A 26266-nucleotide genomic window follows, 5' to 3' on the forward strand; every position below is an offset into this window, starting at 1 on the left:
ATGGGCTGCAAGTAGTTTGGCTTATGGTTTATGGCCATCACCAGGAGCAGGCAATTGGCTAATTTGTGCTAATGCCGTGATCGCTATTAGCCGATAAGGCTATCGGCTGTATGGCTATAAAGCAAAGTCTATGCTTGGCAGGAGATAACTGCCAAAAAAAACAAGAGATTAGCAGCTTCGATAGGGATAAGCGCATATGTATTTCTATTTGCCACTGGATTGGGTGGATTGGGATTGGGGTTGGGATACAGTCAAAATGGAATTATATAAATTATGAGCTACGAGTATGCTTAGAAGGTTAAGCGAACGGACAGAGCCACAGCCAGCAGAGAACTGAGGCTGAGCAGGCCCAGGGCAGAAGCTCCTCCATCATCATCATCATCATCATCATCATCATCGTCCCCTGGGGTGGTGGTCTCCTCGTTGTCCAGCTAAGGATACACAAAGGATATGTGTTGAAATGGTTTGGTTTTTAGGAGAATTAGTGTCACTTACAGCCAAAAACAGTCGCTCCCTGAGCTCCTCGCAGCGTTCGCGCTGGTTGTTGATAGTCACGGAGGCGCGGCAGAGGGATCCAGCCAGACAGTTGCGATCGCAGCCGCGGTTAATCTGCGGATCGGCAGAAGTCACACGGAAGCGCCAGTACTACGGAACAGAACAGTGTTAGGTGCAAATGCAAATGCGACTGGACAGGACTGGCATAATATACCTTCCTCATGAGCTGCGGATTGTCGGCAAACTCGTCCAGCAGCTTGTCGATTCCCGCTGGACTGGTGTCCCCTGTAAACTCCTTGGCAAACTCGTACTCCAAGAACCACTCGGGCTGCTTATCGGGCGTCAGATTGGCCTCCGTCAAGTTGAAAATGTAGGTGCGGTGATCGAGAACGCCAAAGTCTTTGGCGCTGATGTCGTAGACCCTGTAGTCGGGGTTCTTGTCGGAGTAGGTGGTCACAGCACCGCCGTTCCAGGCCACAGCGGTGGCATGGCCCTCATCCGAGTAGTAGACAAACAGCTCGTCCTTGTGCGAGTGGCCGGTGAAGATGCCGCTAATGGTGCCGCGGAAGCGTGTGATGCACTTGTTGAACTCGCGGGCCCACACGGACCAGCAGGTGCCATCGCCCGAGGGGATGTGGGTGAGAATGTGGACAAATTCGCCCGCCTTCTCCGCCGCCAGTAGCGTGTCGTGGAACCACTGCAGCTGGGGGATCTTGTCCGTGCCGCTGTGGTAAAGCCAGAAGTTGTCCGTGTAACAGTCGTTGCTGTTCAGGGCGATGATGCGGAAGCCCTGGCGCGGGGAGACAGTGTAGTAGCCGCCCTTGAGGATCGTTTCCTTCGTCTCGACCGGCAGCCACTTGGACCAGTCGTTGTACAGATGCTCGTACAGCCACTTGGTGCTGACATCATCGGGCACTCCCTCAGGACTGAAGCTGGTATGGTATGGTGGCGGGAGCCATGGCAGAGGGAGGGTAGGAGGATAAGCATAAAATATATGGGCACGGAATGGAAATGAGATTACTTACAGGTTGAGAGGGTGGGGCTCGTGGTTGCCTATGCAGGGGTAGATGGGAACATCGGGATATGCCTCGTTTAGACGGCTGCTGACCTTGGTCAGAACTCCGGTGTTCTTCTCCACAGATGTGGCCCAGACCATGTGGTCAACAATGTCACCCGTCTGGTAGACGTAGTCGCACTTCTCGGTGGCCACGGCGTGATCGAGGGCCGATTCCAAACTGTGCCATGGCAAGTCGCAGTCGCGGTAGTCACCCCAGTAGCCTGCTGCCTCGCTGGTTCCCTGGACCGTGTCCTTGTTCCGCTGACAGCACATTGGCTCAGCGCAGGAGGCGAGGCTGCCGGGCTCGTACAACGGGTCGTGGTGGATGTCGCTGAAATGGCAGATCTTCAGGTCAGCGCCGGTAGCCTGAGGGGTGTCCGCCTTGGGGCCGGTGATGACCTCGCCCGTGGAGTCCACAGTCAGAGTCCAGTTGTAGTCCTGGTTGGAGCCAGTGTTGCAGAAGCTAAACTCCATGAACAGCGAGCAGAAGCTCTGCGAGTCGATCTCAGAGTTGCGCATGATGTACTCGACACTGGGCATGTTGGAGTCGATCAGGCCCTCGCACACCTCCTCGGTCTGCAGCTTGAGGCGCCTGCACATGTCCATGGCGAACTTCTTCATGAACACGGCACTGTCCTCGCCGTGAAGTTCACCCTCCTCCTCCCGGATGGTCTTGGCAAAGACGCGCATCACCGATCGGCAGGCAATGCACACGAATAAGCTGTCGCGCGGCTCCAGGTCGGGCAGGTTCCGCGTGAAAATGTCCTTCTGGCTGTGCGACTTGGCCAGCTGCGAGGTCAGTGTCTTGAAGGCCGACGTCTCCACGCCCGTCTTCATGTAGGTGAGATATTCCTTGGCGAGGCGATCCGCAACGTCGTCCGCAATGGCGGACAGCACTTTGTCGTCCACCTCAAAGTCGACAGGCACTCCTGGCAGGTTGACAGCGGACGCGACAAGCGCGCCGCAGAGCAGCATGAGCACGATTCCTTTCATGGCCGTCGCTTCCTGGACAACTGAGGGCGTCGCACCTGCCGTGGGTCCACTTATAGCTTCGCCGCAACTCATCCGCCAGTAATCGCCTGTTATCTTTCGACCAACTGTTGGTCAAGCCATTGACAAGAATGGGAAAACGCTCACACCGACAAAGATTACCATAATCTCACGCATTCCGCCTGGGAACTTTTATTTTTGGCCCTCTTGTGGCATTCTCGAGTGCCTCTGGCTCTAATCTGCCTCCGGTGGGGCAGATTATAGTGCAGCTCCTCATAAAACAATTTCGCCTGCCGACTCAGCACAGCTCAGCAGGAACACACTAGTTGGGGCTCGGCTTTTAGTTGGTTCCAAACTTGCCAAACTTGTATGGCAGATGCGCGTAAAATTCGAAAACATTGAGCGGAGATGCATAATCCAATCCTACGACAGTACACATTGGTATATTTTCGAAGTATTTGTGGATGTGACCGCCAAACTAATTCCATTATTGCACAAAAATATCGTGGCTAATTTATCACTAGTTTTTAAGGTTATTCAGTTAAAGTTTATGCATAGATCAGTCATACATATGAAAAGGTTAAAAAAATGTCAGTCCTAGATAAAGTAATAATTAATGTTTGAGAGAAGCTTTGAAATTGAATTAATTAATGGAAATAGGATATATGTACAAACGCCCTGGCTATATTATACATACCGGCTGACAAGCAACCAATTGTCAAATTATGCTATTTTTGTTGGTTGACCTTTTTAGTTTTACACTTAATTGGGAAACATTCCAAGGCAAAGATTTCGTGAAAACTAGCCTATCTTGTGGAAAATTAATTGATAAATCGGATAAAATTATAGTTTCAGCGCTGAGACTCCTAAATAGCTATATAATATCACTTAGAACATCAAATAGAGGAATATGATTTGAGCTTTCGGTATATTTTGAAAATGTTAAGATATTTTTCGGTACATTTTTGGCGTTCAGACGGAATATTTGTTTCCATAAATCCGCGGTCACACTGATTGCAAAGGCGATAACATACGCACATTTTCGATAATTCGAAAGATTTATAAATTTATAAATATTGCAAAAGGCGATAATTGTCAAGTGCGTAATAAGATGCTAGCTAAATCGCTGCCCAGCATCAAGGATAGGGAATTGTAAGAGCTCTGCCTTTTCATGCTTGGACGGTGATTACGCCAGCTGCAACGCAACAGACAGACAGGAGGCTGTCGCTGAGACGCAGAGCAGAGGCAGTGACGCCATTTTCTGTGCGAATAAAGAGCAGGTGGGGCCACACCACACCACAGCACACCAGAGAAACACGAGCTGTGCTGGCTCGTGACCAACTGCAGCGTTTGAGATTAGAGCGCACTCGAGAGGAGAGGCATGAGTAGCCTAATCAACTTCCTCAACCCCAAACTCAAGCCTTCCGTGGAATGCGAGGCCGTGTGCGAGGACGGCTACACAGCCGACAACCTGATAGCTAACGATGGGGAGCAGCTGGAGCGAGGTTTCATGTGTTTCGCCGTCTGCAAGCCGCCCGTTGAGATCGTCTTTGACTTTCCCAAAGCCATCGACATGAAGGTCATTAAGCTGTGGCACACCTCAGGCGCCTTCCGGTCCACGGCCTTCGAGGTGCACAGCAAGTACGACGGCATTTGGGAGCGCGTGGCCAACGTCCGCGACCTGTCCAAGGGCGTTGACTCCGTGACTTTCTGTTACCAGAGCGACTACAATTCCCGCAGCAGCGCGGCCGCCGCCCAGCAGCAGAGCGAGAAGGTTTTCTTCTTCAAGACGGCCCACAAAATACTGGCCAACACGAACAGCGTAAAGATCGTGATTCGCGCCACGGAACGCTGTCCACCGGTGCTCCGCAAGATTCAAATCTGGGGCCTGCCTGCCCGCTCCCTGGACAAGGGCGACCGCGAGTTGATGAAAACCATTTGGAGCGAGATTAGCGATCCGTTCGGACAGCGGGACCAGGCTCAGCATCCAGCTGGACAGCGTTCACCCTCTCGCCACATACCTGAGCTGCGCGAGCAGTCGACGCTGTCGCTACCCGAAGAGTTCCTCGACTCCCTCACCTGGGAGCTAATGGTGAGATTCCGTGCTGTAATGATATTCCCGTGTTGTTGCTCACGGAATTCAATTTCTTTCAGATCTTTCCCACGGTGCTGCCCTCCGGCAAGGTGGTTGACCAGTCCACAATTGACAAGCACGCTGTGGAGGAGGGCAAGTGGGGCCGCCAGCCCTCCGATCCCTTCACAGGACTCGAATATACCTCACAGCGCAAAGCAGTAATGAACCTCGCCCTCAAGGCGCGCATCGAAAAGTTCCTAATGGATAACTCGGAGCACTTTAAGACTGTGCCCCGTTCGCTGGGTAGCTCACGAATGCGCCGCCGCCACGCCTCCCAGTTCGCCAGCAGCATGTGCCAGCCGGGACAGGGTAGTACCGCCGCCGGGACCTACTCCTCGCTCTCTAGCGCGTACAAGCATCAGCAGCGCAAGACCAAATCCACCGTCACCTTCACGGCCACCTCATCTACGGCGGCTTTCCCAGGCCAGTCCCCCGCCTCGCCGCCGGCTGCGAAGCGGGCCAGACACAGCCACCACTCGGCCAGTGCTACCGTCACGGCCAGCAGCGTTCACCAGTCGCTTGCAGTCGCATCTACCTCGACGACAGGTCCGTCTTCCATTGACCAGGCCCTCCAGCAGGCTTTGCAGAAGATCACCCGCTTCACCCAGGTCGGATCCGTTGCAGGATCTGGAACACCGCCCCGCTGCATCAACTGCCGCAGCAGTCAATTTGGCTACGAGATCCGCACCTGTCAGCATCTGGTCTGTCGCGAGTGTCTCGTCCTGCTGTCGTCGACCCAGCAGTGCGTGTGCAAGGTCAGCTTCCGGGGGGCGGACGTCGAGCGCTACCACAAGCTGCCGTAGTACCGTAGTGGATGGAGATGGACATGGACCCCTTTTCTTAGTCGTACCGTAGTTTAATGCTTCGATATAGATTCGTTTGTAAGTGCTTTTGTTGCCAATCTGGGAACTGCGTCCTGCAGCTGCAACCTGCGACCATTCTCAAACCTGTAATTGCAATATTTACCTTTTTGGCGATCTTTGCAATATGCCTTCAGTCATCAGACCCTCATTTTTCAGTTTTAAGTGAATCGCTTTAGCCCCGTGGCCTCAACCTACGATTAGTTCTACTCATATCAGACTGGATTTTAGGAGAGGAGGTGAAAGAAGCGGAGGGGAGACTCAGATTCAAGCCAAAATGTGTACACTCGAGTTGGTGAGGCATCCGCCACCATACCACGGATCGTTGGGCGTTCCCAATTTCAGTATGTATCAGTATCAGGTCACTTTTTTAGTCATAGAACAGATTAGAAGTAGAGCGCGCATAGTTTTTGTAGACCATTTATACAATCCCCAAAAGACAGGATATTTAGCGCGTGATTTATATATTCATACCAATTATATAGAATAAAGAATAAAATAAAAACTAATTGAATTCACTTGAGCTTATTGTAAACTGGTTCTTGGTCTCCATGCATTATCCGTGCCTCTTAGAGCAGCTAACCCAACCTGAACAAACTTTAAGAATAAGCTATGGATATTATTGCATACAAATTTAGCAATAATCAATATTTAATTGATTTGACAATTTGACTTTTATTTCGTTAGATTTGCTGTTGTGCCCAGCGTGCGTTGGCGCTATAGCGGTGTCTATTTTTGGAACTAACTTTTTCAAAGTCTGGCAGCCTTGCGCTTTTCTAAAATTTGTAAACAATTTAAACCATTTATAGTTCGCATGTAATTCGCGGATCAAGAATGGGTGAGGAAGCCTACGGAACTCCTTTATCGGGGCGGAGGCCTCGGCTTGGCTTGTCAAGGCGGCTCTGCAACACCACGCCTTTGGTGCGGATGCAACGGGAGGACGTCGGAGCCACAACACCTACAGATCAGACTCAAGAGACTCCCCGCGCCCTGCCGCTGATCACAAACTGTCGCAAACGCATCGGATTGTCCCGCATCCGTACAGAGCTGACCAAGAAGCGGCTGGAGTTCACAACCGCCAGCGTACTTAAGGAGAATGAGCTCATTCCAAAAGCCAACGAAAATACACCATACATTAACCCAGAAAAGAAGGAACAAGACAAGAAGACGAAAGAAGATGAAATTAAGGAAGAGGAAAACAAAGAGGATACGGTTGACGAAGAAGAGCCACAAGACAGCAGAATCCCCGAACTGCAGGCAGACATCGTGGCCTGGCGGCGGGGATTCAGAGTCACTGTGGACGCCCTGCAGGACATGATCACTCCCCGCCCGACAAAGAAAGATATGTTGATACACCTACGCATTCCCCTCGAGATGCTCAGGTACCTGGAGGAGGACTGACATTAAGACAATGATGCTTCACGGTGGCAAAATGTATTACTCCGCATTAAAAACAAATTGTGAACAAACCTAAAATGCCAAACTAATATTTATGCGGCCGCACTGGCCGCTCCGGATCGAAGAGCTTGGGATCCTGCAGGAAGTCCAGGTCTTTGTGGTAGCCCGGCATCAGCAAACACTGTTGTGCCCGCAGAATGGCCCGCTCCACATCCTCCTGCTTCTGCTTGCATAACCCGGTTATGTGGCGGCCGTAGATACGGCCCGTGTAGGACGACTGGAACTGGGACAGCAGCCGGACATTCTTGTAGTGCGGGGTGATGTTGTTCTTGCACAGAATGCACTGCTGGGGGTCCTTCTCGAAGGGATTCGTTATGTCAATCGGTTCATCCGAGTCTCGTGTTGTGATGTTTTTGTCTTCCACACTGCCGGTCTGGGCATAAAAGCGATTTGTTGGCCGTGCCAGTCTGCTGCCAGTTATATTAACAACTGTAGCTAGTGGGTGAAAGTTGAATTAGATGATGCCCAAATAATTAGATCATTTACTTGCCATTGTGTGCAATAAATTTAGCAATTTTTAACATTTTTAATGAATTGACTGGAGCTACGGTAAGCTATCGATAAGATATATCGCCTAACCCTCCAAAATATGCCGAAATATAACGTAAGCGATAGTTATCAATATACAAATGGTGTTGCTGCCCAGTACTGGTTTCGCAATGTCTTACAGCACTGCCACTGTGCAATCGATATATCGGTATGCGAAAAGCAACAGCTGTCTGCTAACACGTTTTTCGTTTTGTTTACATCAAAAGTATAATAAAATGAAGCCGAAAACACAAAAATCGCAGGGAAACCCCAATAAAAAGCCAACGTTCAGCCATGCCAAGGCGACGCAATGGCAAAAGCCAAACTATAAGCAGAAGGGCAAGCCGAAACCTAAAACAGTAGGTAGCAGCAAAATGCTAAGACTTTGGCCCCCACTCATATGTACATCACGTACTGCATTTCAGGATAAACCCAACAAGCCCGAGGTCCGCCAAATGATCCGTCAGCAGAATGCGGCCAAAGCCGAGGCTGAGCGCCAACAGGTGCGGGCCGAGAAGGAGGCCCGCATCAAGGCCTACAAGAAGCAGCGACTCGAGAAGACCAAGGCAATCAGCAAGCGCACCCAGCGCGGCCAGCCTTTGATGAAGGATCGCATGCAGCTGCTGCTCAAACAGATCGAGGAGATGAAGCAACGCTAACACCTCATCTCATTACGCGCCTGACTGGGTAAGTCAATCTCCTGGCCGGGCCCATTGGTAGTCTCCGCACACGCTCCGAATGAAAATTAAATTTAATGCAACCTGTAATAAATTCGCATGTCTCGCGCTTCCGGCCGTGCGGCAACCCTTTGATTGGCTGGGATTGTTCGCTCCCACGAGCTATGCAAATTTTCGCGGGAAATTGCCCTCTGCCAAGCACTTTCGCGCCTTATCGGGTGGCACTGGCGTCTGCATCCTGTGTACCTGCCCGAGCCACCCCAGTTGAAGAGGTTGCCATTGCCGCGAGGTGTCTCCGTTAATTCCCTCGCGTATTCGCCAAAGCCAAACATAGCAATTTGTTGTCATCTGCTCTTCGCCAGTTCTCTTCAATTTTCACCAAATTTCTGGCATAATAATAAACTTTTATGCGCATTCCGCTGGCATAACATCCGCTTCCGCCTTGCAGGAGGATGGAGTGGAGTACTCCCTCCAGAATCCTGAATGACAATCAGCATGCGGTCTCATATCCGCACCATCGCATCCAAGGCAAACAAAGCGAGGCAAACTTTCGCTTTTCGGATATTGCGAAACTATTGCGTTCGCCTCAACCTCAACCCTTTGCCACCCCCCGTGTGTGCGGTGCGGCGCTCGAGCCGTTGACACAAATCGCACTAAATCAAAAATTATACTTTGTACAAATAAAACGACGACGACGACTTGGACGAGGACGTCGCCAGCCCAGCGGAAGTCTCTAGACCCTGTGGCCATAAATCTCATATAGTCAAATATTGAATTACGCAGGATGTGCAGGAGAGAGATGGGAGGGGCTCTAGGATAGAAAGGGTTCTTTGCGTACTTCTTCCAGCTATGCAATCCGCATATCCAATTTAGTGGGTCAGAAGGATGCTCGAGCATATGTCCTAGGTCTCCCTGTGTCCTCCCCTCTGTAGTGCGAGTGTGTGACATTTTCCGGCCATTGCTTTGTTCTGTTTATTTAATAAAAATTTGAAGTTATGAGTGCCCTGCCCTTGGCCCCGGAGAGGGTCGCAGGGTCGTTTATGTGTCGATAATGAATAGTTATGGCTGCTCGGGCAGCGGGAGGGGAATGCTGGGATGGTTAATGCTTTGTTTGGGTCGCTTATAATGCAATTTATGCATGTTTATGTTCGAGAAGTCGGCACTCGAGTGCAGGGGCTGTCACTGTCTCCCCGACAATGGGTTGAGCTGGGCAAGTTCTTACGGGTAGATCCGTTCAGCTGGGTATTCCATTTGCTCGGGGGTTTACTTTCGGATTTATTGATAAGCACGCCCGGTGGTAAAATCCAAGCAGACAACAGCCTCATTGATTTCATCATAATCAGCGTTTCGGTGATTTTATACTATTTCAGAGAATTCCCGAAGAGTTTTTTCAAAATTCAGAATCTTTGCACGCTGATTTATTTAAGAACAGTCATCAGCCGCACCTCAGTAATCGTTCAGCTCTCAGCCTCGCTTAATCTCCGCCATTAATTCGAGTATTCATAATAAATATGAAACACTTCAGGTTCGGGTGGCTTCTGTTCGTGGTGTGTTTTGTTCTCTGCTCCGGCGATGCCTTCGCGGCCCCTAAACCTAAAGGCAGAGCCAGACCTAAAATAAGGATTCCAAAAATCAACATAAACTTCCATCATAATAGTAAGTTGTGTCGTGTGATGTGTCAAGCCAACCAGCTAACCGATCATTCTACTCCTTCTACTTTTAGATATCCACATTGGCTAGGATCGGAATCACTCGCATTGGTTGTTAGTCGCGCCTTAACTTAAATCTAGCCTTAGCTTCTTAGTATAGAGGTGCTCAGTGCACAGAGTACTTGTACTTTAGCATGTTAGTCGATTTATGGATGATTACTGATACCATTATATGGTTGGAACATCCAAATATATTATTATAAATTCTTTCATAGTTAAAGATTCATCTGAAAGCTTAGCAAACCTTTAAACATAAAGCTAAAATGTAAGATACTGTAAATATAATCATCGTTTGTAGTCGTTTATGTTTTGTATCCCGGAATTTTTTTATTTTGAGAAATATAGTAATAATTTATGTACCTATATAATACCACTAAGCAAACAACACATAGAGACTGCAAATCAAGTTAAAACTGGCTGCCTAATCAGTATAGTGGATCGGCTCCCATTGGCTTCGGCTCTTGGTGAGAGAGACTTCGGCTGAGAGAATTTGGCGTTGGCTCTCTTGAACATTGAACCCAAAGCGACTCTCGCAAAAACAAAGTTTTGTTTCGTCTTCAAGTCTGTTTTGCAATTTCATGTGTGCGGTGACACATACATATGTACATACATACATGATGGCAATGCGTGTATCCATTCTCGACTTCAATTTTTAGCGTTTGAGCAGACGTTTGGCATTTTTCTGTTGTTCTGAGATCACATACCCTTTCTTTCAAACTTGCGACTTTATGAAGCAGCTTGCCCCAAATAAAAAAAAAATTGATTTTGTGTATCCCCTCTATGCTCATATATTTCTTAAGTACATTTAGGACGAAAGGGATAAACGGTTATAAACATCTAAATATGTATACATATAACAACAATTGACTTGGCGTTGCAAATATTTTCCATTAGAGTATTCAGCGTACACTGTGTGAATAAACAGAGTTATAAGTGGAGTCATGGCAGCTGTGCCGAAAAAGAATTTATTTTTTTATCTTTTCAAGTCGCTTTCGCAGTCTCGTGTGTGTCTATCTATGTTTATTCACACAGTGTACGCTGAATACTCTAATGGAAAATATTTGCAACGCCAAGTCAATTGTTGTTATATGTATACATATTTAGATGTTTATAACCGTTTATCCCTTTCGTCCTAAATGTACTTAAGAAATATATGAGCATAGAGGGGATACACAAAATCAATTTTTTTTTATTTGGGGCAAGCTGCTTCATAAAGTCGCAAGTTTGAAAGAAAGGGTATGTGATCTCAGAACAACAGAAAAATGCCAAACGTCTGCACAAACGCTAAAAATTGAAGTCGAGAATGGATACATATGTACATATGTATGTGTCACCGCACACATGAAATTGCGAAGCAGACTTGAAGACGAAACAAAACTTTGTTTTTGCGAGAGTCGCTTTGGGTGCAATGTTCAAGAGAGCCAACGCCAAATTCTCTCAGCCGAAGTCTCTCTCACCAAGAGACGAAGCCAATGGGAGCCGATCCACTATACTGATTAGGCAGCCAGTTTTAACTTGATTTGCAGTCTCTATGTGTTGTTTGCTTAGTGATAATACTCTATTCGGTGATTCAGTACCTCTTTCGTTCCCCATCTCCTGCTGCATAGCAAGCAATTTTCTGTAGGTCGAGAGGCATATTTCTTAATTACAATTTCGGCAATTTCGGAGTAAGAGGCACTTTCCATTTCCACACCCCAGCCGATATTTACATGCGAAACTTGTGCATAACTCAGGGGCTTTTCAATCTTGTTAACGATTCGGTATGCTAATTAAATTCTTGGCAAAACAAGTAGAAGCAAAAGCCGAGGGAAACCAAATTTTCACTTTCGTTGGGGCCGAGATAAGAAAAAATCTGGCTGGAAATTAACACCCGACCATGGGAGAGATTCGCTTTCGCCGAACCGTAAAATGTTTCCCCAACAATTTGGTGCTGATCCTGGTCGAAAGGACCAAGTTTTGGTTCAGAATTTATGGGTGTCTTTGGGATGGGAATGGTTCAGAATGGGGAATGCTGGGTGTAGGATAGGGTGCAGTTTCTCTTATCTGGCTGAAATATTAACGGTTTAGGCTTAATTACAAATGGCGACGCTGCCTGCTCCACTCACAAATTAACTGTACAAGAAAAAGAAGTGGCAACTGGTCCACGAGGACATGAGACATGGCGCAGGGAACACGGAACGGAGACTGAGACTGGGCGTCGTAGGGTTGGATGGGGCATGCAGCCATTAGGGTAATTATTTACAACAATTTCAAATTTTACACATGAACAAACCGAATGGCAATAAAATGGCGCCGCAACAACAAAATAACAAAATGTTTTGCATGCACTTTCCGTGTGTGGTGTGGTTCGGTTCTGTTGGGTTATGTTTCTGTTTCAAGTGCTGCGGCTCGTAAATTACCAAAGTGCGGGCTGTAAATCACAGAACTCCGCCCAGCCCTTCCCCCGCTCCATGTCACTTTCCCCCCTTCCAGGATCGCTCCAGGCGATTGTACATGTAAATTTGGAAATTTTCAACAATTTGCAACACTTTTTTTGGCGAACACGTGGCTGGAGGAGTGTTGGCCAGGAGGCTAGTGGGCCCACTTGGTGCGGACAAACCCTTTGAGAGATGTGCATAAATTTCAATTAAAATTGAAAAGCCATGAAAAATAAAACCCCCCAGAGCAGGCACAAAGTGATAACCATGAAAACTTTTCCTATGGACCTCTGCCAGGGGTTGGGGCTGCGGGAGTGAGCAATTTTAATTGTGGACAACAGCAGCAGCAGGTGCAGGCATGCATGAAAGTGGCCCAGACCAGCCAGATGGGTATCAGCGGGAGAGCCAGCTTCGGTTTCAGTTTTTCAATTAAAACTGGAAAATATTTCCAATAATTGCCAAATAAGTGAAACTTTGTCAAGCGGCCCCAAGGGGTCAACAAAAGGGTTAACATTCTCGGGTAGGAGCGATGCGTGGAATGTCCTCCATTATCGATAAATGGAATCCAGAGAAGGGACAGTGGACAGCGGACAAGTCAACGGCATATTTCACACTTCAGCGGAGAGGAGGAGAGCATCCATCATTCGCTTCCAACGATACTCATCTGCAATCAGCCGCCTCTCTGCACGCCGATCGGACAAATGTCAAAACTATAATCCGACAGTAAACCGTCGAGGCACTTCAACGGCTAGCACTAAACAGGCAAACATCAAACACAACCCCATCCCCTGTTTCGGACGGGGACGAGGACTAGCTGAGACAATGAGGGTTGTTGGTGCCCCGCCCTGGACCGCCCCGATTGCTCTTTAACTTGCAACAGCGACCGACTAACAAGCGACGCGTGCCACTTCCTCCTTTCGCACGCAACAACCCAAGGCAGCAAGGCAGAGGCAGGAGCGGAGGCGCAGTCAACAAGTACAGTTTCGTCGGTAGCAGTTCTGTGTGTGGAGTCGACTGTACCGTGTGTCATCGCTACATAACCTCACAATGAAGCATGACATAATTCACTTCCTGCCTCATCAGCGGCAGTGGCGGCCCGGGGCCATCCCTCAACTCGGTTTAAAGTCGCATAACTCAGAAATTAAAGTGACCATGCGACAATTTTCAATTTCCACATTGTCCATAAATCAAATTGTGTTTACGATGAGTTGCCTGGAGGACATCCTCATGGGCACAGGGCCAGGCGTATTTGCAGGGCCAACGGCACGGACAATGCCAGGGGTGAGGGCTCAAAAGCATCAGCACTCGTACCTTTTGATGGGTTTATTGAAAAAACTACGCTGAATTTTGCTAAACACCCTGTCCAAAGGGGACTATTGTTTTGCCATGTAGCAAGGGGTCGAATGGGAAATCTATCGAGGCTGAATGGTTGAAGTATCTGTTCGTGTGTATACAAACTATGGAAAGTAGACCTAGAATTGCAAGGGTATTCCATTCATCGACTAGTCTTCTCAGCCTTTTCACTTTTCTTTTTTTGTTTTCATGTTTTTGTTCGTTTTGTGTTTGGGTGGTTTGGTGTCGACAGAGCACGGAGCCATGTGTGACAGTTATGAGCATCTACAATCCAATTTAATCAGCGCTGCTGGCAAATGGCTTTCCTTTGCTTTGCAGAATTTGGGGCAAAAACACAGCAAATAATCGCATTAGGCCCCTCGGAGAGTGCCGGAGACAATGGAGAATGGAATTTGGTGTGGCATGTGTCAAAATTTCGCCACGATAAGAGATCTAACAACCGCACACATGTGTCGAACAAAACCAATCTGATGCATGATTAGCCGGCAGCGGAGCAGGAGGATTTGAAATTCAATTTTTAAATTGGCTCAGGACATACGCCTCCACCTCCAGCTGTCACTCCTCCTCCGCCTTTCTAGGTCCTTCCTTTTCTTGGCCAGGGCCATAAATCTGGGAGAAGCCTTAACATGTCAGCGACACTTTCCCCAAACAAGGTCCAACTTTATTCAAATGCCTGAAAGCCACCATTCCACAGAATGCAAGCAACAGGAAGACAAGACTACGATTGGGAGAAGGAGTTAATGTTGAAGTTGGACTTTCTTAATGTCTACAAATTCCTTTCGGCAAATCCAACACAAAGCCCACTGACTTTGATTTATAACAGCGGGGCGTGCTATTTATACCCGGTACACGTAGCATCGAAAGGGTATACTCAAATTCGAGTGAGTCTGCCAGTCTGATCACCTGTAACTGTTAGATATACTCTTTAGCAAGAATCGAATCGATAAATCTACCACACGAGCAGCAAAATTAATTGGAGCTGCAGCTCCATTTTATTTTCCAGCGGGTCCCGAGTAGTGGGTATCTTATAGGCGTATCCTTTTATTTATTTCAATTTAAAATGCAGGATTCCAGGGGTAACTCTTCTCTTTTCCATAACCCCTTAAGACCGCCTGTCTGCATAATTATGTCCGTGTCGCCCACAAATTTATGGACTCGCCGAACGTCTTTCTCGGAGCGGGCCCATCTTGGATCCTGGTCTATCACTTTGTAAAATGGGTTGCTCTGTAATTGGTTGCATTCTGGATTCTGGGTTCTCGGTTTTGGCTGGGATTCGTTGCGTTCCAGAGACCTCTGTATAGTCCGTCTGCGGGCTTGGTCAAGTGGTCAGTTTCCTGGAGATGGTTCCCTTCTGATTAATTTGTGGCGAGAGTTTATACAAATTGTTGGAATAAACGTATTGCTTTCCTCCTCTCTGCCGACGGCGTAAACCACAAATGATGACTGCCTCAGACCAGACCAGACCAGGGGAGGATTACAGGCAACATGACGATAACTTCTTTGTCAGTCCTCGAGAGCGATTCCTGTAAAATTCTATGACTTCGTAACTAATTAGCGCAAACCATAAAAACAATGAACAGCAGCAGCAACCAACCCTCGCCTCACCCTCTGTTTCCGACCTCAGACCACCATCCTCAGACACATCCTTCCCACTTTCCCTTCCTAATGAAGTTTGACGTGCTGATGTCCTGATGTGCGGTGACGTTGACGAGGATGCCGCGGAGCAGCAGTCAACAAGTGAAAGTCAGCCAGCGGGAGCATCCATTGACGGGGAGGGGACTCTGGCTCTGGCGAAGACATCGTTAAGGGGGGCCATAAAATGCATTAAAATTAAAAACGTGTTAAAATGCTCAGGAATAACTGGCGTTGCGGTCTCCTCGACTCTCTCACTCGAGACTTTAATGAGCTCTTAATGAGGCGCGAGTCTGACCAAATCAAGGACCAAGTCGACTCCAAATGAACCGAAAATAATTTGCGTCTCATTTGTTGTCGCGAGGTTTAAAAAATCGTAAATTATAAACATATTTTTAATGAAAAAAATGTGGTCCTGGCATATGCTACGGCCACTGCTCCTGCTTCAGGGTCCCGTATCTGTGTGTGACTTTTGTTGCTGCCCATAAATTATGTAAATTTCCATTCGAAATTCAAAATTAAAAAAAAAATACATCGCGTAGGCAAAGGCTGCGCTGTCCCGCTGCTCTAATAAGGGTGAAAGGTCACCAGAAGCAGGGGTTGGCAGGGGGCGTGTCCAGTAAACATCATAAAAGTGAGAAATATGCCTCTTATTTTGTATTTTGTATTTGGGATTCTGTAATTTGTTTTGTAATTCCATTCCCACTGAAATATGAGTGAAAAATAGCCACATTTACCCCAAAAAAAAAAAATAGGAACAAAAAGGTAAAGGGAAAGGGAGAAAGCGACGCCTGGCAAATGGATTTTTTATTAGATTTCCCTCATCTTGCGCCCATGCATCCCCTCTCCTGTCGTGGGAATCCGTTCTTTCTTCCGTTCGCTTCGCGAGAATGTTCGTCCTCACTAAGCCCTGGGCTGCGTTCCTTTGACTGTGAATTCTCAACTGTACAAATTCGACCAGACAACCTGCAAGTTTTCGAAAGACCACACACAGATACATGCTTCCATGCTTACACACGCGGAGGTAGATGCATAGATACTTTCGCTCACATAAATTAAGGCAGCAACGAAGGATGGCTGCGGGAGAGACATATGCAGAGGCGTGACAACGCCGACTCAGGTGAAATTTATTGGGGCGGAAGAATCCAACGCGAAAGAGTCACGAACGAGTGTTACACTGTTCTGCAAGGGTTTCCACAGCGCATGAAAGTGATGGGAAAGCAACGCCAGAAAAGAGAGAACTACAGAGAACTCAGATGCATTAAAAGAGTTTGGTGTTTAGTATGTGGATATCATATTTTGAAATTCCACTGAGTTCTGACTGTAATATTCGGCGAATCCATGCTGATCAGTGTAATTAGTTTACTGGTGCAGAAGAGATGCCAGCAACAAAGTCAACTGCCTTTCGTTTTTCTGTGGCGGCGCTTAATTTTTAATGCCGAGTCGTGAAATTTATTGTGCCGCCACAAATTTGAGTTAATCTCCCGAGTTGCCAAAGGGCTTAGCTGTCCGACAGGAGCCATGTGCCAGGACCGACTGTACTTCTGGAAGGGATTAGAGCATTGGTGGATGGAGCTGTAGTTCGAGAGGAGAGATGCGGCAGTCTCATTTAAAGTCCCAACTGAAATCAGCGCTGATTTAATTTCAACTGTCATAGAAGGAGTTGCCAGGATGGAGGTGCGATAAGTGCTTTTCAATGCGGTGTCCTCATCCTGATGCCGACTCTGATTCCGATCCAGGCCATTGTCTGCTACGACATTCCTCAATGTGGCCATCAATCAATTGACCGGCTAACGAGTGGCATGTCCTTGTCCTGAACCATGTGTGTCCCCGTGTAAAAGGGAGCACGTAATTTCGCTTAGCCATGTTGAGGTCTGCTTCTCTCGTCGATTGACAGTTGGCTAAGAGCGATGGCCTCATGGCCGGAGACAGAGCAGACCGGACCCTTTCCCATTTTGCAGAAGGGGTTCTTCAACTGCGACGCTAAGCGCCGAACCACCATAAATATTTATTAATGAAATTAACTGAGCTCACAATATTTAAATTGAAATTGAAATATCAACGCCGTAATTAAAATTCATGGGGAGCTGTTCTCGGGCGGGGATGGTTCTAGATCTAGTAAAAATGATGACACAGCATGGAGCCCCGTTCCCATCCCCGGGGCCCGACCATAGATGATATATGGCAGAAAGGGGTTTTCGTTTCGGCCCATTTGCATATGTCTTCCCTCTGAACTGATGGCCTTAATTGTGGCCATAACATGTTGTGCGGTTTGGCCATGTGTTGGCGCCGGCGTGTGTGGCTAAGTGGTTTTCCAGGTTGAATCTACAATCCACCCACACCCACCCAGTGGATGCGCCTCCTTCTCTGTCGCTCCGTGGCTCCTGCAAGTGGTGCTCTCGTTTTAATGAGCAACAAATTCAATTTCAACTTTTGAGCGCCTTTGTTCCCGAAAATTAATTCATTTGCAATTCATGGCTTCAATTGCGTTTGTTTGGAGTTTAGAGCGGAGAAGGGGCAGGAGAAGGAGGTGGGGAAAGGGGATGTCTCCTGGGAACTGGGAATTATTTGGTTAGCTTCAATTTATGCGCCCAGATCAGGAGCAGTTCTACTTTATTCAGCCACATAAATCAAGCGATTCCCGACACATGAAAATGCAAATCGAGTGCACTGGAAGCTGTCTTCCCACCAAGGATATCCCACTTTAAAGTATCCCCCTGGCCTTAGAGCATGTCCAGCCCGGCAGTTCCCCCCTAAATTCTTTGCCCAGCATCCAAATGAGGTGCTAATGCGATACATGCGATGCCCAGAACAGAACCCACTGATGAAGATGCGAATGAGGGATGAGGGATGAGTCACTGGGGTGTATGGCTCATCTATTGTTAAAATACCAACAGCTGTCCCCCAGCCCATCCGTAAATCAAAATTATGAGTTTTCAATGAAAGCTTCGCTAAATGGAAACTTTTAAGCAGCCGTTCGGATCCGCTCAATCGTTTCGCGATAGATGCCGGAACCAATAATGGACAAAGGATATTTATAACTATTATTTACGCACGATTAAATCATCAGCGATATCTTCCCCGAACCAACATTGGGGAACAGCAGAGAGGCTGGGGACAAGGATCCTGCTCACGAATTGCAGTCATTTGTTGGGCTTAAACCCTTTGCAAACAAAGGAAGCAACAAAGATGCGATGGATCCTAATGAGGCAGCCATAAAAACAAAAATGAAACCATCAAAATATGGCCAGACATCCTCCGCTCCACTCCTGACAAATGGCCAGGGCTCTGTCCGAGGGCGTGACGAAAATCCAATCAAGCTGTATAAATATTCAGGCTCAGCACTTTGTCTACTGCGTCTATCGAATCTACTCGTACATATGTATGGACACTGTCCATCCCAGGAAAAACTAATATAGAAATTAGGTGTGTAATGTGCTGAGCGAGCCATAAATATTTCCTATTCCCGATTCGGCTCGCCGAGGAATATTTGCAAAATGTTTCCGCAACACTGAACCAAGTGCTTTGAGGGTGACTCCTTCTGGGATGGGACGGAGGAGTGGTGTCCATTTCAAGTGTTTGCCACATCTGACATTTGTCATCATGATTCGGCCATAAATACAAACTGCGATGCCATAAATAAACATTTGCTGGACTCCAGAAGAGGGAGAGATATTCTCATTTCTCCATCACGGGTTTGAATGCTTTTGAGATCCTCTGATAAGTAGACGATGGGCAAGGCCAACAAAAAGAGTGTCCAAGGTACTCAAATCTAGGACTAGTCTCTCTTCTAAAATAACAGAGAAATCAATTTGCAATCGATTCTGTCTTGAGCTCGAAACAAGTCTTAATTATAAAGCCCTCAAAAGCATCGCTGCTTTATCATCTTGAAAACACCTCAGAAATAAACCCCAGACGCTTCAACCTCCCAAGACCCGTCACTGCATGTGAGACTGAAGAGTAAACGTAATTTAAATTTGATGATGGCTGTGAAAGGTCTGCCTTTGATGTGTGTGGCCTCTTGATGGCATATCAAATGTGGAACTATCGATGGATGATGTTCGCACATAGCACACTTCTGTCGCGAGCAAACACACCAGTTAACGCAATTAAGAGTCCCTGGCAGGGAACTTAATTAAGGATACGATACCCTGTCTCGGCATTTGTCAATGGCAACGGCAGCAGCATCCAGGCAGCCAGGCACCCAGGCTTCGGCAGCCGCAAAAGGCAAACACGCATCAATCGCCGGGGGAAACCCTTTCCTGCGCAGCTCATCCTTCATAAGGATACGTGCAACTATTCTAATGTGGTTGGTGTTGCAATTAAATTAACATAAACTTCGGGACCAGCCTTAAGCCTCAAGTTTTCCGCTCTTTTCAGCCCAAAAATGTAGCCCTAAGAATGGTCTGGGGTTTGGAATTCGAATGGGGTGTGTCCTCCCTTCCACGAGGACATGCAAATTGAGAGCTGGGAAGCCCCCAAGTTGATTGACGCCACACGACGCGTTAATAACTTTAGCAACGCCTTTGTCCTGCGGCAGACTTTGATGATTATGATGATGGGTAGGTAGTTCTCCATGGATCCCTTCCCCGATGTTTAGCGATGACGGCGATGACGCACTATCTGGAATCACTATAATTGCATAGGTTATCCATGCGGCATGTTCTGTTCTGTTTTCAGTTTACTTTAGAGCCGCTCTATTTGTTTAATATTTAGCTCTACCCCATCCTTCTGTCTTCCTGCCATTATCCTGGCCGTCACGCAACCCAATTATTCCGTTCAAACACATGTAACTGTTAATTGGCAGAGTGTCTCCTGGGTATGTCCCGCATGCGTCCTGGGTGCGCCACTCCAAGATAGTTTTGCCCTCCGGCCCCGAGCTGAGATTGCTTTTTTCGTCCCGCGGAAAGGGAAAGGGTTGCCTTGCGACTAGTTGTAGTTCCTTATACTCCTTATTCCATCTACCCCCTCCCCATTTGTCTTTATATTTCGGGAGATGAAAAGTAAATATAAGATTGTGTTTGAGACAAAACAACCAAAACAGAAATGTGCAATGGAATAATCTATGTGGTGGAGAGAACTCATCAATTCCCCGCAAACGTTATTTGTATAGGAAGTTCCCATTTTTATTTTTGTGTCGGGGCTTAGTGACTGTATAGGGTTTAAGCACAACTGCAATCGGTTCAAGTTTTGTGTAGCTTCATCCAGAATCATCCAGCCGCTCTTCCAATTGGAAACCTTTAACACAGCAGTTGGTAAACTTGAAAACTTGAAGAGTGTTTGGTGGCTCCCAGCAGACGAGAGCTGAGTGGACCGCTGCGGGCGGGGCGGGGCGGATTGGGACGAACTTCCGCCTGTCAAGAGCGTAAAAATGCTCGAATCTGCTTGGCTCGTGTCTCATCTCTTACGGATACTTGGCTGCATATGATTTATGGGGCAGACAGCCAGCCAGCCAGGAGCGGAGCGGAGTGGCAGACGCACCGACAAAAGATTTACGACTCGTTCACACACAGGATATTTGCCAGCAGGCAACGCGGGATGGGAATGCAAATCGCACACGCATGAAGGAAGTGCGAGTACATGTCCTTAAGAAGTTTGCGGCTCCAGTCTGAGAACTTTAAAGCCAATTACGGGACAGCAGAGCCGTACAGCATCATCCGAGGGATAATCCCTTGTAATTTTGTAGACGATTACCAGCGCAGCGCAGCGCAGCGCAGTTCAATCTCCTCCGTATACGCCGATAAGGATGAGCATCAATTGCCCAGGCTAATTGCCCGCCCTTCCACTCCCGGTACTCTCCGGTCTTCCGTGCTCCCCATGCTCCCACTTCACATCTAATTTGCCTCGCATCGTATCTTGGCGTCCATTAGGCTATCGCAAATGGGAAAGACATAAAACTCGTGATGGGAAAGTCATCGCGAATGGATGTTTTGGCTATAACTGATGGCCTCCAGGCGGCAGCCCCTTCCAGGACATGCATCCTGTTGTCACATGCTATCAAAATCATAAAACTATCCGGCCGGCGGGTCCTTTGTCCGCTAATAGACTCCGCTCTGCGTCTCCCTTTCGCGTTTTTGCCAATTTCGCTCTTCCGTCGGAGGAAATCATTTCTGTTGTATCGAATCTTTTGTTGCTTCCTTCGCTTTTTGTTTCGACTCTGGATTCTTTGTATCTGCCGCATCTGGCAGACGGCAAGTCTGCGTCGAGTGTGTCCTGAGTGTCCTTAAGTGCAGTCTGTCCATCTTTCCTGACTCCTGACTTCAGAGCTGCTGGAAAGGGTATCGTATCTGAGAGATTAGTGTCCAATGAGACGGGGAATCTTTAAAAGTACAGACGGAGAGACAGTCGTTTAAGCTAGAATAATAATCGAATAAAGAATTCTGTTGTCGTGACCTGACCCCTGATCCCTGTTCCACCTCCTTTATGCTCCACTTGAAAGTGTCACAACAAGTAAACAGAGGAGTCTCCCACTGTAATGAGAGCTCGCTAATAACTCAGACCGAAGTAAATGGGAAAATCAAATAAAAACAAGTTAAAACTTCCGTGAAAAGCGAACAAATGGAATAACAACAATTAGAAAGGAGAGGGCGGCAGGAAAAAATAACAGAAAAAGTGGAGGAAACCCTCGTGCGCTCGCATTTTTAAGCAGTCGAGTAATTACACGTTTAATTGCAATGGTCCCAAGTAGAACAGAACCCGGAACGGAACTCCAGCAACTCCCAGAGCTCGGGGCAGGAAAAAATATGCCATGAATGACAAAAAATTACTTAAAATTCAGACATAATGAAAACTGTTGAGGAAATTATGCTAATTCCAGAGAAAAAACCAACGCCCAGAGGTGGAGTCAGCTCCTGTTCCTTGTCCAGCTTTACTCATTACGTGTCCTGCCCATCCAAGCGACGACTACGGAAGGAAGAAAGGTTGTTCCTAAGAAAAGGCCGAAGTGAAAGTTCGATTTATGCAGCTACAAATTCACTTAGCTATGCAGAGTGTTGCTCCAACCCCAATCCCGCGAAGTATTCCTTGATGTACGCACATTTTTGGTTCCATTTATTAGATTTCCGTTTAGCTTCAGCATCAGCCTCAGTTTCCTGCTCGGAGGGGTGTCCGACCCATTGATTCTTTGTGTATTTTTTTAGCTCCCATTTTTCCTGAATTCGTAATTAGCCACGGGCTTATTCCAGGGGGTTATTGGAGGGGAGTTATGTTAGGGGTGGAGCGAATGAGACTTCTCAAAAATCACGCAAAGTTCCTCAATTTCTTCAATGATGTTGAGAGCTGAATTCAGACGGAAAGAGTTTGTAAAAGTATTAGAAATCTATTTTGGGCGGTCTTAAAATACCTACATAAAGATCCTCTACAGATCCGTTTGCTTTTATTCCGCTAAGATGCTAAGAAATCTATTGCAGTCTTGCATCTATTGTGTCTCTCTCTTTCTGTCTTTTCATTCTCCATCCAGGGTAATCCAGTAGTCTTTCCTGCCCCATTCCCGCACTAATTAGGATAAACTTTCCTCACGCTCATTGCACTTGCTCTTCTGCTCCGACTCTACCCTCAGGCAGGGCAGGGCTCGAGTTGATTTGTGTAAATATGTTTAATTATGAATGCGCTGCGTTGTAATGACTTTGTATTATTCAGATCCGAGCCTCAGACAAAGTTCCCCTGGTTGCTAATCCTGCGCGTGGACACTCGCGGACAGTTGGAAGATTCTCACGTTCTTCCTTCTGGAGTCTTATCGGCAGACGCTCAGCTCCTGCATCTCTCCCAGCTCCTGTCACGACACCGCATTAAATGATTAATAAAAGTTATCATCCATTCAGAGAGCGAGCCAAATTTGTAGCCGAACAAAGGAGGTCCAATCCATCCAGCCATCAACTCATTGTGACAGTATTAATTTTCGATGAAATGCGCACTAAAATTCGCAGAAGCAAGAGGCAGGGCAGATTCCTCGGGAGGCTGCTGGGTCACGCCTCCGTAGCATAAACATTCAAATTGTGGCATAAACATGCAGTTGCCACACACATTTATGACGCTCCATGCGCGTGTTCCGGCCATAAGGCGAGAGATCAAATTGTATAATATTAATTTCTAATTGCATAAATTTTGGCTCGTTATCCTGCTGGATTCCTGTCATTTTGCTGGCATTTACGATTTCTGGCTCCTTTGTGGCTGCATCATAAAAATTAAAGCGCTCCAAGGTGTCTTACAGGACTCTCCTTGGGTTTCAGTTTCGGTTTCAGTTTCAGTTTCTGCTTTTATTTTTATTTGCCGGTCGCAATGCCGCACAAATAAAAATGGGGAAAGACAGCCATCAAATGTCGAGTTAAAATGTTTTATTATTTTACTTTATGCCCCTCAAACGACGTGAGTTCGACCGGGGTTCAGGATCCAGAGACAATTGCCAAATGGTTTATTGTTTCTGGCTGCTCTGCGGAGCGTTGATAAGTCTCTCTGGTAAGACAAACATTGAAGCCCCCCTCGGGCTCTGATGTCTTAACGGGGCAATATCTTTTGAAATTGTTATTAAAATCGCAAAGCGATAAGCTGCCAGGGGATCGGGATAAGTACATTGTATGCACATACATATGTACATATATTCTCCCTTGTAGGCCACATCTTGTATCTTTTTGCAATTATTTTGATTTGCTGCGCTCGACTGATGTTGAATTTAAAAGTAAAACTTAAACTGAGCGTTGCTTGTCCTTTTATTCATCGATTTGTTATCATTTCAACGTTGTTGCGGCTTTGCGTATTTGTTTTTTGTTCTCACGGACAATGTTTTCCCGCTGATACGTGACAATTGTCGGGTCAGGTCGGGTCGGGTTTGGGATTGGCGCCAGTCAGCGGTGCTCGTCAAACGCTAAATGCCCTGATTAATCCACTTGGAACACAGCACTACAGAACCACATCCACCCACCAGCAACGCCTCATGCACCTCATACGTGAACGACGGCAAAAAGTTTTCCCCCCGAAATGAAAATTGTTGTAGGGACAGGGGCGGCGTCTAGGGCTGAGGCAGGTCTGCGGCTCGGGTATCGCTCTACGTGTGCACATGCTGATTGCATTTACGTGTTGTCACCTCAGCCCCCTCTTCAGTTCCACCCTTCCTTCCTCAAGGTTCCCTTCCCCCGTATCTGTCGTGATTCACTCAGTGACTAAAAGCATTGCCTGCGCCAATGGAGCCAACCGCACGCATCCATTGATAAGCAGCTCGAGGTCTGCCATAGGACTTGCCCCTTCAACGCCGCTCCCGACCCGTGCGGCCTGCAACTTGCAACTCCATTAGACAACAGCGAGACGTGGCAAAGTTCGGGCTAATCAGATGCAGTTGTAATTACAAAACTCTCTTACGGCGAACACAAGAAACAAACGAGGAGCCAAATGGGATTAGATGGCGCTAGTGGCAGGTGGAAGAGGAAACACGTTTTCCTGTCGATGAACGAGAAACTCATTGTTGTGAGGTGATGGGAGAGTGCCTGGAGTTGAGCTAACGAATTGAAGATGGTTTGGAAAGAATCGTACTATAAAACGATTTTAGAAGAATTTACTTAAATAATACAAATTCGTATTGCAAGAGAGAATAAGATGAATTTTCCACACTTTCCAAAGGAAGTACACAAATGGATGGATCTTCAGTCCAATTCCCATTAAAATCCCATTCAGCCTTAGGGAAACGCCTCCGAAAGGACATTGTATGCATTTTCACAATCTCCAGACATTTCTCCCACTTTCCACCATTCAAATCGAACCTTTATTGGGTGCACGCATAACTGGGATTTCAGCGAGGCAATGCACAAACTGCTGCACCCCTAGGCAACCTCTATATCCATGACTGTATCTCGGAAAAAGAGCTTTTGGAGAGGGACTGGGCTTGGGACAGAGACAGAGGCACGTCGGGAATGCCTGACTTTGAGTTTGGGCAAGTTTAAGTAAATCTGCTTATCTTGTTGGAAACTTTTCGCTCTACGTGCCGCCGGCGCGACGCTGGTCGCGGTCGCAGTCTTTTGTTGTGGGCCATTCCCATTCCCTCTATCTACTACAGACCCTACCCCAAAGTCCCAGCTATTTAAAGTGAAATGAACAGTTGTCATGCCGTTGACGCCCAGGCATTAACCTGGTCAAGTCGTGGACTCCGTATCGCACGGGTCGGTCGCTGTCAATCAACTGAATCGTGTGTGAAACGCTTCTCGTCTCTTGTTCACTGTTGCCACGGGCCATCGAGTGGAAATAAATGGAAATATTCGCTCCCGGCGCATAGACTGCACCTCGAATCCTTGCTAAAAGACTGATTTGCAAGTGTTTAGGAGGTGCGTAAGGTAAGAGAGGAAGAGTTTCGGAAGGTTGCAATGTTCTGTTGACACTTCATTAGTGCCAGACGAGGGAGGAAATTGCAATAGGATTGGAAATGTTAACGTTAGCTTTAGGTGTCATTCAAGGTTGCGATATCAAGATTATAGGACTCTGGCATCTAATATCTTTAAGTAAGTTCCCCAACATGTTCTGTGGTAACATGGTGGGATTCAAGGTTTATCCAATACCTCAGTGCCCACCCTTTCTGGAACGCTCTGGCGAAGCTCATCAAGGGTTATACTCCTGTTCCCTTCCTCATCGTCAGGTGAAAGCCATACAAATTCGACCCGTCGAAGGCCATTAGTCTCGGCTTGAACTGTTTAAGCGCATCTGGCGCTGCTCCTTCTACTGCACTTCTCCTGGCCACTCCTCATGGCCAAGTGCAAGTGCATGGCCCAATTTATGGTCAAATGCTAATTTCGTTGCCCCTGTCATCGCAAAAAGCGTGAATTGCTGTAGTGGCTCCCGATTCCACTGTCGGTGTGGCTCCGTGCTGGTTTCGGTTTCTGTTTCGGGCTGGTGGCTGCAATAACTCGACGCGGTTCCAGGGTCCTTGTACGTATCCATGTCCGTCTACAACTGCAGCTGCCAGATGCCTCGGATCTG

At 47.3% G+C, this 26266-nt stretch overlaps 5 protein-coding genes across 7 annotated transcripts; 3 read left to right on the top strand and 2 right to left on the bottom strand.

Annotated features, from left to right (window-relative positions):
* Window positions 1–176: 176 nt before the first annotated feature.
* LOC117897149 (sphingomyelin phosphodiesterase) lies at window positions 177–2880 on the bottom strand. Its single transcript, XM_034805821.1, has 4 exons — window positions 1521–2880; window positions 710–1427; window positions 496–645; window positions 177–431 (listed from the first exon to the last, which is right to left on the bottom strand). Exons 1-4 carry the CDS (start codon window positions 2615–2617, stop codon window positions 291–293), a joined length of 2106 nt encoding a protein of 701 aa, XP_034661712.1. The 5' UTR covers window positions 2618–2880; the 3' UTR covers window positions 177–290.
* A 672-nt stretch (window positions 2881–3552) lies between these two features.
* Window positions 3553–6045, top strand: LOC117897447 (RING finger protein 37). The gene is made up of 2 exons (XM_034806291.1): window positions 3553–4634; window positions 4697–6045. Exons 1-2 carry the CDS (start codon window positions 3924–3926, stop codon window positions 5477–5479), a joined length of 1494 nt encoding a protein of 497 aa, XP_034662182.1. The 5' UTR covers window positions 3553–3923; the 3' UTR covers window positions 5480–6045.
* Window positions 6046–6312: 267 nt separating this feature from the next.
* On the top strand, window positions 6313–7005 carry LOC117898090. Its single transcript, XM_034807270.1, has one exon. It carries the CDS (start codon window positions 6371–6373, stop codon window positions 6935–6937), a length of 567 nt encoding a protein of 188 aa, XP_034663161.1. The 5' UTR covers window positions 6313–6370; the 3' UTR covers window positions 6938–7005.
* Window positions 6949–7553, bottom strand: LOC117898091 (28S ribosomal protein S18c, mitochondrial). The gene is made up of 2 exons (XM_034807271.1): window positions 7485–7553; window positions 6949–7429 (listed from the first exon to the last, which is right to left on the bottom strand). Exons 1-2 carry the CDS (start codon window positions 7516–7518, stop codon window positions 7020–7022), a joined length of 444 nt encoding a protein of 147 aa, XP_034663162.1. The 5' UTR covers window positions 7519–7553; the 3' UTR covers window positions 6949–7019.
* Window positions 7554–7674: 121 nt separating this feature from the next.
* On the top strand, window positions 7675–10252 carry LOC117899560 (thyroid transcription factor 1-associated protein 26). Of its 3 annotated transcripts, none has more exons than XM_034809653.1 (3): window positions 7675–7881; window positions 7948–8209; window positions 9725–9855. In XM_034809653.1, exons 1-2 carry the CDS (start codon window positions 7759–7761, stop codon window positions 8179–8181), a joined length of 357 nt encoding a protein of 118 aa, XP_034665544.1. In that variant the 5' UTR covers window positions 7675–7758; the 3' UTR covers window positions 8182–8209; window positions 9725–9855. The 3 variants fall into 3 exon arrangements, with proteins under 3 accessions (XP_034665544.1, XP_034665545.1, XP_034665543.1); XM_034809654.1 differs by lacking the exon at window positions 9725–9855 and adding an exon at window positions 9570–9590; XM_034809652.1 differs by lacking the exon at window positions 9725–9855 and adding an exon at window positions 9923–10252 and having other exon boundaries at window positions 7676–7881.
* The last annotated feature ends 16014 nt before the right edge of the window (window positions 10253–26266 follow it).

This window comes from Drosophila subobscura, chromosome O (genome assembly GCF_008121235.1).
Source record: "Drosophila subobscura isolate 14011-0131.10 chromosome O, UCBerk_Dsub_1.0, whole genome shotgun sequence".
Taxonomy (NCBI): Eukaryota; Metazoa; Arthropoda; class Insecta; order Diptera; family Drosophilidae; genus Drosophila; species Drosophila subobscura.